At 40.0% G+C, this 16,870-nt stretch overlaps 1 protein-coding gene across 19 annotated transcripts in view; it reads left to right on the top strand.

Annotated features, from left to right (window-relative positions):
* The window catches only part of CEP128 (centrosomal protein 128), a 455,060-nt gene that overhangs the window by 422,946 nt on the left and 15,244 nt on the right, over positions 1 to 16,870 (top strand). For all 19 annotated transcript variants that reach the window (XM_042252808.2, XM_060418456.1, XM_060418450.1 and 16 more), the window contains 2 exons: positions 1,581 to 1,658; positions 5,275 to 5,388. In XM_042252808.2, the coding sequence (XP_042108742.1) occupies positions 1,581 to 1,658; positions 5,275 to 5,388 (192 nt within the window). The remainder of the gene's footprint in view (positions 1 to 1,580; positions 1,659 to 5,274; positions 5,389 to 16,870) is intronic.

Here is a 16,870-nt window from a genome sequence, read left to right as displayed (position 1 = left end):
CAGAAAGGTTTTTGAGCTGGTGGCACTTTTTTATTGCAGAAGGAAAGAGTGGAAATAAGAACATTGGAAGTGTCTTCAAGGAAGAGTTAGAGCCTCTAAACTGTCTCCATCCGTACCTCTCTGCACACCTTTCAGGGAGCCATAAGGGTATACTCTGGAGAAGCGCTGAATTAGAGGTGAAGGCAGAGAGCGGCAGCAGTGTGAGACAGGGATCTGAACAGGAAATAAAAGTGGATCTATCAGATGATGACAACACCAGTTCCTAACCCTGTCTAGTTCCCCAAAGAAATTGAACTCCCCCTGAGAAAAAACCCTCTTGTACATATAATATGGAGCCTCCTCCCAGTTTAAAAAAAAAAAAAAAGCCATCTGACCACCTGATTAGCCTACAGTTTGATTATATAAGCTCAGGTATTTTTGCAACAAATTATGTGCTATGCATTGGTAACTAACAAACCATGAAATCTTACAGCTTAACACTGTGCAGTTTGCTTTTTCATGCCCATTACTTTCCAATACAGTGGGTGGCTCTTCTCTGTCTTGTAGTTCTGCCCTCTGGAACATGTGGTCTCCAGGGTCCTTATGGCAGGATGTAAGATGGAAGAGGGAACACACAGACTCAACCCTCGGTCCAGAAGGGACACTCGTCACTTTCATTCATAATCTGTTGTGCAGATCTGTTCATGTGGGAGACATGGAGGAACACTTGGAACACTAACTTCTCAACAGCTCTGTGCAATCTTCTGTGCAGGTCCTTGCAGACCCCTTTCTTCCCATGCCATAGCCGCAGGGGTTGTTTTTAATTTCATTGAATATTTACAGTTTGTTTTGAATGTAAAAGCTATCTATGTGCCTGCCCTGTGACAGGAGTTAGAATACAGAGGTGTGTATGGTACAGTCACTGGTCTCAAGGTTATTCTACATTTAACTTTTTAATTCAGTATTGGCTTTGAAATAATTTTCAGGTCATTCCCTCTTAGTGGTTATATTGGTATGTATAAATCAGTGACTAGCTAATCAAAGACTGTAGAAGTTATTGATTTGTAATCAACAGGACCTTTTGTCCCTGTGGCGAAATCTTTAATTTCAGATATTTCTTCCAAGTCTTTTGAGAACTGCGCTTTTTCTTTTTAACTCAAACAATTGTTGAGAGCTCTTTTCTTCTTTACAATGGCAACATGTAAGGATCTCTAATGGGCTCTGTAGATAAGTAAATGCAAATTTATCTGTTTCTCATTATTACCTTGTGATTTATTTCTGATGTGCACTGAAGCAGGTTTGTAAATTAATATGAAATTCTCTATAGAAAGTTTCATAGCATATCAGTTGAAAGCAGTTATCTAGGAAGAGCTTTGTATCTGAGGCAGTTTGCAAATGTATCTCATATACTTTTTTTGAAACTTTTATTTTCTGATTTGAAAACATACATTTATCTTAGAAATACTATGTCTTCTTAGTTGACTCTCTCAATCTACAGCTTGAAGTGCTTATGCCAGTGGTACAGACAGTTTTTAGTAGTTGGATTCTGAGAGTATTGATCAATTTTTTATTATGTTTGCTTGCCTTGTTTTCTTTTCTAGAGTACCCGAGTGGCTTTGGACCATCTGGAGTCTGTGCCTGAGAAACTGAGCCTACTAGAAGATTTCAAAGGCTTCCGAGTGAGAAAGAGTTGGCTTGTCTCTTTCAGTATTTGTATCTGAGTGAGAACAAGTGACATCTTCCTGATGTGCAAAGAAAATTGTGGGGAGGGAGGAAAACCAAAGAGCTTGGAGACTCTTAGCTCTCAATCTTATCCGAGTTTATTGACATTTGTGAAGCCAGGCTTGAAAATAATGGAATTTATATGTTAGCACAATAAAGGAAAATAGAGACTTTTACCCTATTACCAGAAGCTCATTTGGCTCCCTAAAGCTTTCATTATAATTTAGAAAAATCTAAGAATTAAAATACATTACATTGGTAATATATAACTTTTTGATGAGCAGTTTTCATTTGTGAATTACCTTCTTTTATTAAATCATTTAATTTCCAGAGTACTGTTTGTCTTAGAGATACAGTAGTACACAGGTTATCCCTATACGACAATATAATGATTCAAATCCACATAAAATTTTAGATTTTGTATCTAATGCTATTTATTGATAGAACTCTAACCACAAAGGATTTCCTTCTGAAGTCAGTTAATTACGTATGTGGGTTTACCTACTATAATCTTTTTTTTTTTTTTTAAGTTGCTCATAGAGGAGAGACGCAAAGCAAATAACCCTGCCGCCCAGTCATGCCAAACAAGGTCCAGCCCAGATAGCATTTTCACATGTCCCCTTAGGGATGCATATGTAGTGGACAGTTTTCATGATCTGTAATTTTTTTGACCCTGTATGAACAAACATAGGTGAGAGTCTCTTTTTGAAAAGCATTAACCGTTCATTTCACATTGCCTTTAAAATATAACTTATATTTAGGTTCTGCTCAACTCTAACATACTTGAGACTATAGTAAGTAAAAAATATAAGGCAGATCATGCCATATTGATTCTTGGAGGTACTAATGCGATTCAGCTTTCAAGGTCTATACTATTTTAAAATTTCACTGTGTATTTTGCTAGTTGAGTAACTGAGCATTTTTGAGTGGGATCTAAGGAGCTGCCACATGTGGGAATCTAGACTATCACGTATAGAATAAAACCAGGCATTTCTAGTGTACTTTATTAAAGCTTCAATTCTTTCTCATGATTCGATTTTATATTTGTAGTCTAAATCTCAGTCTCTATCAAACAATTATGAAAAATGTATAAAAAGATATAATCTCTGTTCATCCTTATGTGACCCAATGCAGAAAGGAGACAATATGTTACACCCATGTCCGTTCCACTCTTTTCTCTTCAGATAATAGAAGTTACCACAGTGAATGAAGGGCAGACAAGAGAGAAAGTATTAGAAACAGCGGGCATTTGTCACCCGAGAAACGGATGCCTGTCTTCAGTTCAGTTCAGTTCAGTCGCTCAGTCGTGTCCGACTCTTTGCGACCCCATGAATCGCAGTACACCAGGCCTCCCTGTCCATCACCAACTCCCAGAGTTCACTTAGACTCACGTCCATCGAGTCAGTGATGCCATCTAGCCATCTCATCCTCTGTCGTCCCCTTCTCCTCCTGCCCCCAGTCCCTCCCAGCATCAGAGTCTTTTCCAATGAATTAACTCTTTGCATGAGGATGCCTGTCTTATACCAGTATAAAAATGTAAAATTTAACCTCCGGTAACAGCTCAATTTTCCTCGGTGGCCTACATTAAACAGAATGTTCACAAGTACAATGTAAAAGTTGTTCTCTACTATTGCCACATTTCTGTATTGTTTTTCATCATATGGGCTATTAATTATCTACAAATTTAGCTTGTGTGTATGCACACTCACACAGAAAGATGGTGAAATTTTTAGAGACAATGTTTTTCAAAATTTAGAATTGTACTTTTAGTCATTCAAATTGAAACATCTACCTTTAAAATGTAAAGATATTCCTTAGCAAGGATTACGCACTATATATGGCAAGCAAAAGCTAAGCATTTTCTATTTCTTCACATCCTCAGAGACACATTATAGGTTGGCATTATTTTCCCTCCTTTGACTACTCAAACTGAAGCTTGGAGTGTGTAGATTATATAAAACTATGATATAATTCTACATATTTATAGGAAAGCCCATCTGTTTTGCCTACTGCCTCTAGCCTGAAACCCAGTCCCATATATTCTAAAGCCATCTATATGATAAAAAGAGGTCATGTAATCAATTAATGAAAACATTGCCTTAAATAAAAATATATAAAGCTTTTAGATTACTAGATGTAGATTATATTTTTCAAATCCTTAAAACTTTCTAAAATTCAATGTGCGGTTAACAAGTTTAAAAACCTAAGTTCTGGTTCATGCCCGTGCCCCAGACAAATCACTTAATATCTTAGAGCTTGTTTCCTCATCCATAAAATGAGAGACTTGAACAATATTATCTCTGTTGTTCCTACTCACACTGGCATCACTAGCATATATGTGAAAATGCATTTCACATGGTTTTGGACGACACTGTAGTCTCTGACAACTAAATGTGAATACAGATGTCATCTTACTTAGATGATCTTGACTTTATTCTTATTTAAAGGTGTCATAGTCTCTGTCTCTCTCTGTTTCTCTCTGTCCCTCCCTCCCTGTCCCACTTCATTTTTTAATTTTTAATCCTTATTTTGAAAGGAATGGTTCAGCACCACAATCCTACATTTAAACATTACCTATTTGATATGGAGGAGAGGGAACAGCTTTGGGTTCCAAGGTCACTCTGCCACAAATTGCCTAGCCTTGGATAGGTCATTCTTAACTTACCTGGGATGTAACTTTTTTTTTTTTTTAATAAAAATGATAACTTTGGAATTCTAATACCCCTTCTGGTCTGAACATTCAAAAAGTTATTTGGGGAGCTAAATTCCATAGATGATTTTTCTTATATATGAAAATCAGTTGCCCTAATTCTGTTTCATTTCTCCCTAATTCATACTAGAAGGGTCTACATAGGGGACTTCCCTGGTAGAGTGGTTAAGATTCCAGGTTTCCAATGCAGGGGTTGCCCAGTTTAGCTCCCTGGTTGCGGAGCTAAAATCTGATATGCCCTGCAGTGCAGAAAAAAAAAAAAAAAAAGTCTAAGTAACAGGCTGCAGTGACTGCTTTCTATCTTCTCTCCTCAGAAAGAAGGAAAAATAGAAAGGCAGGCAGGCCCTGGTAGTTTTTTCTGTCTTAATTTATTACCTGAATCTTTTCTTGCTTTTGAGGGCTAGTGAGCTATTCCTTTTTTTCTTCCTTTAAGATATTTTTGATGTGGACCATTTTTAAAGTCTTTATTGAATTTGTTACAAGGTTGCTTCTGTTTTATGGTGTTGGTCTTTTGGCCCTGAAGCATTTGGGATCTGAGTTCCCCAGTCAGGGATCGAACCCATACCCCCTGCATTGGAACACAAAGTCTTAACCACTGGACCACCAGGGAAGTCCCAAGATGAGCTATCCTTACGTTTAAAAATCTACATGAAATAATAGAAGGTAGTGTGTTAAAGAAAGAGAATTTTTTTTTTTTTGCTAAGTGCAATTCTAAGGGACAGTGAAGGGAGCCTATGATTTGTCTGTATATCCCTCTAAATGCCTCTAATAGTTTATTATCTAGGTATCAAAACTTCTCAGCTTAATTTCAAGCTCTGGTTTCTCTTTCATCTACCAATTTAGACCCTTTCTTGTTTTTGCAGGGTTCCCGCAGTTTATCTGACAGAATTGACGGGAGATATTCGAAATACCGAGTTCACAGAGATTCTCTTCAGCAGTGCCGGGATGACACCAAGCTCAGAATCCAAAGCTTCAAAGTAATGTCCTTTATATACATTTGCAGACTTTGGGTGTCACCCATGGTTATGACTATAGCTTTCTAAGCAGGCCCTGAGGCATTTGCATAAGGGTACTTATGAAAGAAATGTCTTGATGTAAGAGATAGATCTTCAGTATTGTAGAAGTAGAAAATAAAAATTCAGGGATTGTGTTTATAACTTTTTATCTGAGAACTAATCTGTAAGTGTATGCCATTGTGGCTCAGCTGGTAAAGAATGTGCCTGCAGTACGGAAGACCTGGGTTCAATCCCTGGATTGGGAAGATCCCCTGGAGAAGGGAAGGGCTACCCCCTCCAGTATTCTGACCTAGAGAATTCCATGGACTATACAGTCCATGGGGTCGCAAAGAGTAGGACAGGACTGAGCGATTTTTGCTTTCTTTCCTTTCATTTTCATTGTTGCTTAATATGTTTGTCTATGGGAGTTGATGCTACTTAGGAAATCCTGGTGGGCTTCCCAGATGGCTCAGTGGAAAAGAATCTGCCTGCTAATGCTAGAGATGTGGGTTCAATCCCTGGGTTGGGAAGATCCCCTGGAGAAGGAAATGACAGCCTACTCCAATATTCTTGCCTGGGAAATCCCACGGGTAGAGGAGCCTGGTTGGCTACAGTCCATGGTGTCGCAAAGAGATGGACACGATTTAGTGACTAAACAACAATAAGAAATCCTGAGCCAAGAACCGCTTGGCCTCTCGATTGGTCAGTGGCTTAGTGTGGATGGCCACCCTCCTCATTGTGTAAGTCTGACTATTCCTCTCTCTGCGCTAAAATCCTCAGTAGGTGAAATAGCCTATAGTATTTCCTAGGATCAACGTTTATAGAAGATCATTTCATGAGGATAAGAGCTCCATATTACTACTTCTGTCTGTGATTCACTAGTAGGGGACCGTATAAGAGACTGGGAAGATTTGACCTAAATTACAAACCATTCCCTAGAAGCTGTCTAAGACCCATGTGGGTTATGGGTGACTTGAAACTCATTTGACCTTTAACAGTTGTCAGCCTAGAGCTGAACTTCTTAACCCCAGCATTAGTGACATGTATGCCAGATAATTCTTTGTTGCCGACGCTGTCCTAGGCATTGTAGGATGTTAAGCAGCGTCCCTAAGAACCTATGCACTGGATACCAGTCACATTCCCCATCCCAAGTTGTGGCATCCAAAAGTGTCTCTGGATGTTGCTAGACATCCCCTGGAGGGCAAAGCTGCCCTCTCCCTCTGAGAACACTGAGCTAGAGAGGATCCATCCATAGTGCACTCCAAGTCAATTTAGAAAATAAAGCTAAAGTTTCAGCTCTTTTATATTCTTACAAAGTTCAATATGTATGCATATTCATTACACTGTATATATTCACTTATTTCAGCCAAGTGTAATTATTTTTAAGGTGCATCTTCCCTCCTCTGAATGTAATTGGACAGAATGCTCAGTGGATGTAAAGACAGTATTCATTTACATAAGCCCTCCCTGGCATGCTTAAAATGAGCTCTTTACTTCCCCCATCTCAAACAGAAACTTAACACAATATGCCGTGTTATTTATGCCCTTACTGCGAAGAGGGCGGCCTGTGACTTTGTGCTTTTTTATACCTTTGCTCTTTATATTGGTATTATTGATTATAGCAGCGATCATGGTACCGTATATGGCAAATTTTAAGTTCACTAAATTGTCTTCCAACATTCTCATCAGGTCCCATATACTCAAGCATTTCTCCGCCACTTAGAGTGCCACTGACTTAAGCAGAAGAACAAGGCTTAGACAACAATAGCTAATAATAATAACTACTCATTATTGAGCACAGATTAGAACAAACTACATGAAATTGCTCTTTTTTTATGTGTCTTATGCTTTATGTGCCTGATTTCATTTAATCCTCACAGCAAGCCTCTTTTTTTTTTTTAACCACTGAAGAAAACCAGGTTATAGAGCAATTAAGTGATTAATCGCTTAATGGTTAAAGCAATTAAATGGTTAAAACCTAAATCTGCCTGGTTACAAGAATCTATATCCTTGACCACCAGGCTATTATGGTGTAAGTTTGGATCTGCTGTCTCTTAATTTTTTTTAGAAGTCACCAAATGCAGGACAATATCTTTAATAAATAAAAGTCTGTTTTCTCCAAAAGTACAGAAACACAGTGTATGGCTCCTAGTTCAATAGAGGTCTAAAAGGAGATGAAACATTTAAGACATTGCTTCCCAATACAGTTAGATTCAGTATCAGGTGTATCAGTGCTATCTAGTGGCACCCAAATTGCTATAAATCAACGCAATTTCTATAACAGCATATGGCAAAGCTATGAATGTTTAACATGTTCAGCAAGTAATCTCATTGGAGTTCTCTTTAAAATTACATTTGCAGCTGAAGAGGAAATCAAGCCTGGTTTTGTGAGGCCAACACTTATCAAAATGAGAAATAAGTTTGAAAATTTTGCAAATAGGCGGTACAAATACAGGAAAGAGCCACAAAGCACATTGTATGATGACATTGTTCCACATTAATACTTCTTAAACATTTTTAAATGTTGATCCATTTCAGTGATGAATATGTAGATTATTATCCCATGTAGCAGATGTCTGGCCTGAAATAATGCAGTGATCTAACGCAAAACTCATGAGACTGTCACATTTTTTGTAGTCATTATTGCGAAAAATGTGAGAGCACATTTTTGCAAATCATAAATACCAATGATCATTTTCTTATATGCTTTTTATAAAAATAACTTATTAAGAATGAAAGGGGAGGCAGCTTCAAAAGAAATAAGTTCATATGGGCAGTGAAAAAATTGTTAATTTCTTAGCTTCCTGGATAATCAGAGAAGCTGCCTCTGATTTGTTGGTGTTCAGTCACTCAGTTATGTCCAACTCTTTGCAACACCATGGACTGCAGCATGTCAGGCCTCCCTGTCCTTCACTATCTCCCAGAGTTTGCTCAAATTCTGTACAGGCTATATTGCCAAAGCACTGCATTACCTGTCGGAGATGGGGGTGGCAGCATGTATAAGCATACAGAAGGCAGGTCTTCAAGTAGAGAATAGTTATCTGTCATCTTAATCCTTATAGATAATTTCTGTACAGCTGTTTTAGAGTACAGTTTGGCAGACTGCCAGCCCCGGGCCAAATCTTGCCTGCTGACTGCTTTTGTAAGTAAAAACACTTCTTCATGTGCTGTCTATGGTAGCTTTCATGCTCAGTGGCAGAGTTGAGTAGTTGCAGCAGAAACTGTATGGCCCACAAAGCCTCATAGATTTATCATCAGACCCTCTGTGGGAAAATTTTGCCAACTCCTGGTCTAGAGAAAGGAGACTTTTACCAAACTATTCTTACTTCCTTTACATGTTAGGTGAAGTGTTCTCTTTTCTTCATTTATCAGCCAAATACATACTACGCAAGTTCTTTGTAAAGTCGTAATACTATTCAGTCATTCAACAAATATTTGTTGAGTTTCAACCATGTGCCAGGAACTTTCTAGGTGCATGGGAATCACAGCAGTGAACAAAACAAAGATCTCTGCCTTTGAGAGCTTCTGTTCTTAAGGTAAGATCTTCAAGTCTGTTGTTGCTGACTACAGCATCCAGCAAACATGTACTGAATTTCCGCTGTGCACAAGACATAGCACTGAAAGGTGGAGGGGATGATGGCATTTTCATAAGAAAAATCATTACCGATCCTTAGGAACTCAAATAACTAGTACAAAGGAGAAAGGGATAAATGCTGTAAAGACGACCCCATTAGGGGACTTCCCTGATGAGCCAGTAGTTAAGAATCCACCTTCCAATGCAGGGGATACAGGTTCAATCCCTGGTGGGGGAACTAACATCCCACAAGCCACCGGGGAGATAAGCCCACACACCACAGCTACTGAACCCCTGCACTCTAGAACCTGGGCTGCACTCTACACCGCAACTAGAGAAAGCCAGTGGGCTGCCATAAGGCCCAGCACAGCCCCCCAAAAAATATTTTAAAATCGATCCCAATAAACAGCAGTGGAAGTTCAGAGAAGAAAGATGCTCTCAAGTCATTTGAAAAGAGGCTCGTGATGACAAGGTACATGGAAGTGTTTTATCCTCATCTGTTTGGAGAAGAATCACTGTTAGCATTACAGTCGTAGAACCCTGACTGTATTACTGTTGACAGACAAATAGCTGTTGGAACAGGAGAACCATGTTGGCAGCTGGCTTCGCTCATGTTTTCACTGATGTCAGAAGGCAGTAAGACATCCAATATGACTGCACTGCTGCCGGTGGAGGGGGAGGTATAGTAGAAAGTGTGCAAGTCGGATTCCCTTTCAATCCAGAAGGAGACTCATCGCGCACTGTTTACTCCAAGGGCCATCACCAGGCTCAAAAGGATCAGGCTTCTAGAAACCCATCAAGATTTTCAGCAGGACCAGTGTCAACAATTGCTGAGAGCATAATGTAATGCTGTATTGAGCTTCCTAAGTTAACTGGACGAAGCCTGATCTCGAAGTATATACGGAGACGTCAATTCACTGCTGAATCGGACACAGTGTTGTATACACAACAAAACATTCTGTAGCTCATTTCATCAGGCCTAACTGGCTTTCTGTAAGACAACAGACTTCTTTGCTGTCCCAGCTGTTTTGAATAGAACAGAATGTTCAACAGTCAGCCAATAACATAGCGTTGCTAATCAGAATTCACAGAGGAGCATGGTTTTGTCCAAGATATTCCCATTTGCTACCTGCCCTTTTTGCTCTCTACCCACGTTCAGTATATGGTTTTAATTAGCAGTGGAGTTTTCAGTAAAATCACAAAAGGCATGTTTTGTTCCCATCCTTCCTCCTCCTGAAAAGAAAATCATGATTTTCAATTTTTAGCAGAAGAGCTAGTAGGCAACTTCTCTTTAAAAGCAGATGTTTTACAGGATAAGCAGAGGTGGGTAAGGAAGCGATGATAATGGCTTTCAGCACAGGTTATGAAGGCAGAGTCTGACAAAGCCCATTGTCATATTTGCTCAGTGTAAGCACATGTGTGCTGCTCCTAGAAGCTGTTTCTCCCTGCTTGAATTGTTCCGTGGTTTGTTTATGCTTTGCTCATAGCAATTAATGACTGTTTGCATTTTCTCTCTAAGGTCAGCTATTTCTGTCCATATCTTAAATCGTCTACAATTGTCAGCTTCTGAGGCATGCAATATGTAACTCCTGGTGCAGTTCACAATTGGAGGTGATTTTCACTTAATGACTATTAAAATATATCATCACTGTATTACTTAAGTAATTTTATAGATATTGCTTGGGAATAGTAGTGGCAATCCCATGGTGGAAACTGAGGGAGCTTTATCTGACTTATAACCATCTCTCTCCATGCTTTTTAAAGAAGGTGTGTATAAACTGCTATGTAATGTAGCTCTATGCTTCTGCCAGCCCCAAGCAATTTGCCATCATTTAAACCTCTCCAGGAAAGAAAGAAAGTGAAGTCTCTCAATCTTGTCTGACTCTTTGCGACCCTGTGGACTGTAGCCTGCCAGGCTCCTCCATCCAAGGGATTCTCCAGGCAAGAATAGCCGTTTCCTACTCCAGGGGATCTTCCTGACCCAGGGATCAAACCCTTGTCTCTTGCGACTCCTGCATTGGCAGGCAGATTCATTATCATTCTGCCACCTGGGAAGCCCTATATAGAGATTCAGGGCAAGGGTCCCCAGCGTTTGTGCCACAGACCAGAAATGGTCCCTGGCCTGAGTTAGGAACCTGGCTACATAGCAGGGGATGAGTGGCGGGCAAGCAATGCTTTGCCTGTCTTTACAGCCTTTCCCCATCACTCAGATTAAGGCCTGAGCTCCACCTCCTATCAAATCAGCAGTGGTATTAGATTCTCTTAAGAGCTTGAAGCCTACTGCCCTTGAATCAACTGAAACTCCCTCCCCCCATCATTGGAAAAATTGTCTTCCACAATACTGGTCCCTGGTGCCAAAAAGGTTGAGGACTGATAATTTAAGGTGCAAGACTAATCTTAAAAAAAAAAACAAACAGTAAAGTAAATGACTTTAAGTGGCTTTTAAAGTAAAGTGACCCTTTAAAGTAAAGGGTCACTCTTTGAGACCCCATGGACTGTAGCCCACCAGGCTTCTCTGTCCGTGGGATTCTCCAGGCAAGAATACTGGAGTGGGTTGCCATGCCCTCCTCCAGGGGATCTTCCGTACCCAGGGACTGAACCCGGGTCTCCCATGTTGCAGGCAGATTCTTTACCATTTGAGCCATCGGGGGTGGAGAGGGGAACTGATGATTTGAGGTGCAAGTCTAATCTTTAAGTTACCATAAAAGAAATAGTAAATACAGCTAAAGGTAAATACTGAAATTTGGGAAATGCTATTCTGCGGATTATATGACTTTTGAGGGCAGACACTGTCTGCCTTATCTTTGACTCCAGAATACGCAGTGCATGCTAATTTGATGATTAAACTTTTTTTTCCCTAACTTCAGCCTTTTACGGAATTCTAACAGATTTCATTGTTATTTTTCCAGTAATTGTTAGATGACACATCTGAAACCTCACAGGCAATTGAATCATGCTGAACTCTGAAGCAATTTTGTTCTTTTGAACTGATTAAGACTAACTTTCCAGCCATAATATTTAACTAGTTGATTGCATCTTGCCATTTTAAAAGTTAAACAAAAGGTTGCCAAATAAGTTGAGATATTTTTGCTATAAAACCTGAAAACAGCAAAGGAGGAAAAGTGATTATTTAGGAGTCAAAATGAGTACTTGTATGAACATATTTTTTGCTATTATTGTGCAGTTGCTAAGACATGTCCGATTCTTTGCCACCCCAAATTGGACTGCATCACACCAGGATTCTCTGTCCTTCACTGTCTCTCAAAGTTTGATCAAATTCACATCCATTGAGTTGGTGGCGCTATCTAACCATTTCATCCTCTGTCACCCCCTTCTCCTCCTGCCCTCAATCTTTCCCAACATCAGGGTCTTTTCCAGTGAGTCAGTTCTTCCAATCAGGTGGCCAAAGTATTGAAGCTTCAGCTTCAGCATCAGTCCTTCTGATGAATATTCAGGACTGATTTCCTCAGTTGACTGCCTTGATCTCCTTGCAATCCAGGGGACTCTCAAAAGTCTTCTCCAACACCACAGTTTGAAAGCATCAATTCCTCAGCACTCAGCTTTCTTATGGTTCAACTCTCACATCCATACATGGCTATTGGAAAAACCATAACTTTGACTATATGGACCTTTGTTGGCAAAAGTAATGTCTCTGGTTTTTAATACACTGTCTAGGTTGGTCATAGCTTTCCTTCCAAGGAGCAAGCATCTTTTAATTTCATGGCTGCAGTCACCATCCACAGTGATTTTGGAGCCCAGAAAAATAAAGTCTGTCACTGCTTCCAGTTTTTCACCTTCTATTTGCCATGAAGTGATGGGACCAGATGCCATGATCTTAGTTTTTTGAATGTTGAGTTTTAAGCCAGCTTTTTCACTCTCCTCTTTCACTTTCATCAAGCAGCTCTTTAGTTCCTCTTCCTTTTCTGCCATAAGGGTGGTGTCATCTGCATATCTGAAGTTGTTGATATTTCTTCCAGCAATCTTGATTCCAGCTTGTAATTCATCCAGCCCGGCATGTAACATGATTTGCTCTGCATTTAAGTTAAATAAGCAGGGTGACAATATACAGCTTTGACAGACTTCCCCGGTGGCTCAGACGGTAAAGTGTCTGTCTACAATGCGGGAGACCCGGGTTAGATCCCTGGGTCGGGAAGATCCTCTGGAGAAGGAAATGGCAATCCACTCAAGTACTATTGCCTGGAAAATCCCATGGACAGAGGAGCCTGGTAGGCTACACCCCATGGGGTCGCAAAGAGTCGGACATGACTGAGTGACTTCACTTCACTTTTCCTAATTTTAAACTAATTTTTCCTAAATTTAAATACCTAGAATAATGGGCAAATTTGGTCTTGGAGTACAGAATGAAGCAGGGCAAAGGCTAACATAGTTTTGCCAAGAGAATGCACTGGTCATAGCAAACACCCTCTTCCAACAACAGAAGACTTTACTCATGGACATCACCAGATGGTCAATACCGAAATCAGATTGATTATATTCTTTGTAGCCAAAGATGGCAAAGCTCTATACAGTCAGCAAAAGCATGACTGGGAGCTGACTGTGCCTCAGATCATGAACTACTTATTACCAAATTCAGACTTAAATTGAAGAAAGTGGGGAAAACCACTAGACCATTCAGGTATGACCTAAATCAAATCCCTTAGGATTATACACTGGAAGTGACAAATAGATTCAAGGGATTATCTGATAGACCAAGTGCCTGAAGAACTATGGATGGAGGTTCGTGATATTGTATAAGAGGCAGTGATCAAGACCATCCCCAAGAAAAAGAAAGGCAAAATAGTTGTCTGAGGAGGCCTTTCAAATAGCGGTGAAAAGAAGAGAAGCAAAAGGCAAAGGAGAAAAGGAAAGATATACCCATTTGAATGCAGAGTTCCAAAGAACAGCAAGGAGAGATAAGAAAGCCTTACTCAGTGATCAGTGCAAAGCAATAGAGGAAAACAATAAAATGGGAAAAAATAGACTCTCTTCAAGAAAATTAGAGATACTAAGGGAACATTTCATGTAAAGATGGGCTCAATAAAGGACAGAAATGATATGGACCTAACAGAAGCCGAAGATATTAAGAAGAGGTGGCAAGAATACACAGAAGAACTATACAAAAGATCTTCATGACCCAGATAATCATGATGGTGTGGTCACTCACCTAGAGCCAGACATCCTGGAATGTGAAGTCAAGTGGGCCTTAGGAAGCATCACTACAAACAAAGCTAGTGAAGGTGATGGAATTCCAGTTGAGCTCTTTCAAAACCTAAAAGATGATGCTATGAAAGTGATGCACTCAATATGCCAGCAAATGTGGAAAACTCAGCAGTGGCCACAGGACTGGAAAAGGTCAGTTTTCATTCCAATCTCAAAGAAAGGCAATGCCAAAGAATGCTCAAACTACCGCACAATTGCACTCATCTCACACACTAGCAAAGTAATGCTCAAAACTCTCCAAGCCAGGCTTCAACAGTATGTGAACGCTGAACTTCCAGATGTTCAAGCTAGTTTTAGAAAAGGCAGAGAAACCAGAGATCAAATTGCCAACATCCACTGGATCATCGAGAAAGCAAGAGAGTTCCAGAAAAACATCTACTTCAGCAACTGAACTGAACTGAATTTTAAATTAGTCCATTGTTCCATGTCTGGTTCTAACCGTTGCTTCTTAACGCACATACAGGTTTCTCAGGAGACAGGTAAGGTGGTCTGGTATGCCCATCTCTTAAGAATTTTCCATAGTTTATTGTGGAAACCACACAAAGTTTTAAGCATAGTCAACAAAGCAGAAGTAGATGGTTTTTCTGGAATTACTTTCTCTGTGACCCAATGAATGTTGGCAGTTTGATCTCTGGTTCCCCTACCTTTTCTAAACCCATCTTGTACATCTAGAATTTCTTAGCTCAGATACTGCTGAAGCCTAGCTTGAAGTATTATGAGCATGACCCTGCTGGCATGTGAAATGAACATAGTTGTCCAGTAGTTTGAGCATTCTTTGGCACTGCCTTTCTTTGGGATTGGAATGAAAATTGGACCTTTTCTAGCCCTAGGCTCCTGGCTGAGTTTTCCAAATTTGCTGACATATTGAGTGCAGCACTTTAACAGCATTATATTTTAGGATTTTAAATAACTCAGCTAGCATTCTATCACCTGCAGTAGCCTTGTTTGTAGTAATGCTTCCTAAAGCCCGCTTGACTCCAGGATGTTTGGCCCTAGATGGTGGACCATACCATCATCATTATCCTGTCATTAATACCTGTTTTGTATAGTTCTATGCATTCTTGCCATTTCTTAAACTCTTCTGCTTCTCTTAGGTCCTTACTGTCTCTGTCCTTTATTGTGCCCATCCTTTCATGAAATGTTCCCCTGATACCTCCAGATTTCTTGATGAGATCTCTAATCTTTCCCATCATACTGTTTTCCTCTTATTTCCTTGCGTTGTTCATTTAAGAAAGACTTCTTATCTCTCTTTGCTGTTCTCTGGAACTCTGCATTCATTAGGGTTTTTATTTTTCTTTAACCCTACCAAACCCAGTTCCCCTGACAAACCACATGCTTTCTTCAATGTTCACAATAATTTGCTCAATAAGAGCATTAAGAAAGGAAAGATTATGAAGAAATTTAACTGTAAAGATACAATTGTTAATCATATTGAATTCAAAATTCTAAATATATTAGGTACATCAGTTTAGTTCAGTTACTCCGTTGTGTCCATATCTTTGTGACCCCATGATCTGCAGCACGCCAGGCCTCCCTGCCCATTATCAACTCCCGGAGCTTACCCAAACTCATGACCATTGAGTCGGTGATGCCATCCAACCATCTCATCCTCTGTCGTCCCCTTCTCCTCCTGCCTTCAATCAGGAGCAGGTCTTTTCAAATGAGTCATTTCTTTGCATCAGGTGGCCAAAGTATTGGAGTTTCAGTTTCAACATCAGTCCTTCCAGTGAGCACCCAGGACTGATTGGCTCTCCTTGCAGTCCAAGGAACTCTCAAGAGTCTTCTCCAACACCACAGTTCAAAGCATCAATTCTTCGGCGCTCAGCTTTCTTTATAGTCCAACTCTCACAGCCATACATGACTGCTGGAAAAATCATAGCCTTGACTAGACTGACCTTTTTTGGCAAAGTAATATCTCCACTTTTGAATATGCTGTCTAGGTTGGTCATAACTTTCCTTCCAAGGAGTAAGCGTCTTTTAATTTCATGGCTGCAATCACCATCTGCAGTGATTTTGGAGCCCCCCCAAAATAAAGTCAGTCACTGTTGCCCCTATTTCCCCATCTATTTGCCATGAAGTGATGGAACTGGATGCCATGATCTTTGTTTTCTGAATGTTGAGCTTTAAGCCAACTTTTTCACTCTCCTCTTTCACTGTCATTAAGAAGTTCTTTAGTTCTTCTTCACTTTCTGCCATAAGGGTGGTGTCATTGCATATCTGAGGTAAACAGGGTGACCGTATACAGCCTTGATGTACTCCTTTTGCTATTTGGAAACTGTTGTTCCATGTCCAGTTCTAACTGTTACTTCCTGACCTGCATATAGATTTCTCAAGAGGCAGGTCAAGTGGTCTGGTATTCCCATCTCTTGAAAAATTTTCCAGAGTTTGTTGTGATCCACACAGTCAAAGGCTTTGGCGTTGTCAATAAAGCAGAAATAAATATTTTTCCAGAACTCTCTTGCTTTTTCGATGATCCAGTTTATGTTGGCAATTTGATCTCTGGTTCCTCTGCCCTTTCTAAAACCAGCTCGAACATTTGGAAGTTCACGGTTCACATATTGCTGAAGCCTGGCTTAGAGAATTTTGAGCATTACTTTGCTAGTGTGTGAGATGAGTGCAATTGTGCGGTAGTTTGAGCATTCTTTGGCATTGCCTTTCTTTGGGATTGGA

This window comes from Ovis aries, chromosome 7, assembly GCF_016772045.2.
Source record: "Ovis aries strain OAR_USU_Benz2616 breed Rambouillet chromosome 7, ARS-UI_Ramb_v3.0, whole genome shotgun sequence".
Taxonomy (NCBI): domain Eukaryota; kingdom Metazoa; phylum Chordata; class Mammalia; order Artiodactyla; family Bovidae; genus Ovis; species Ovis aries.
This window is presented reverse-complemented; position numbering and strand designations above follow the sequence as displayed.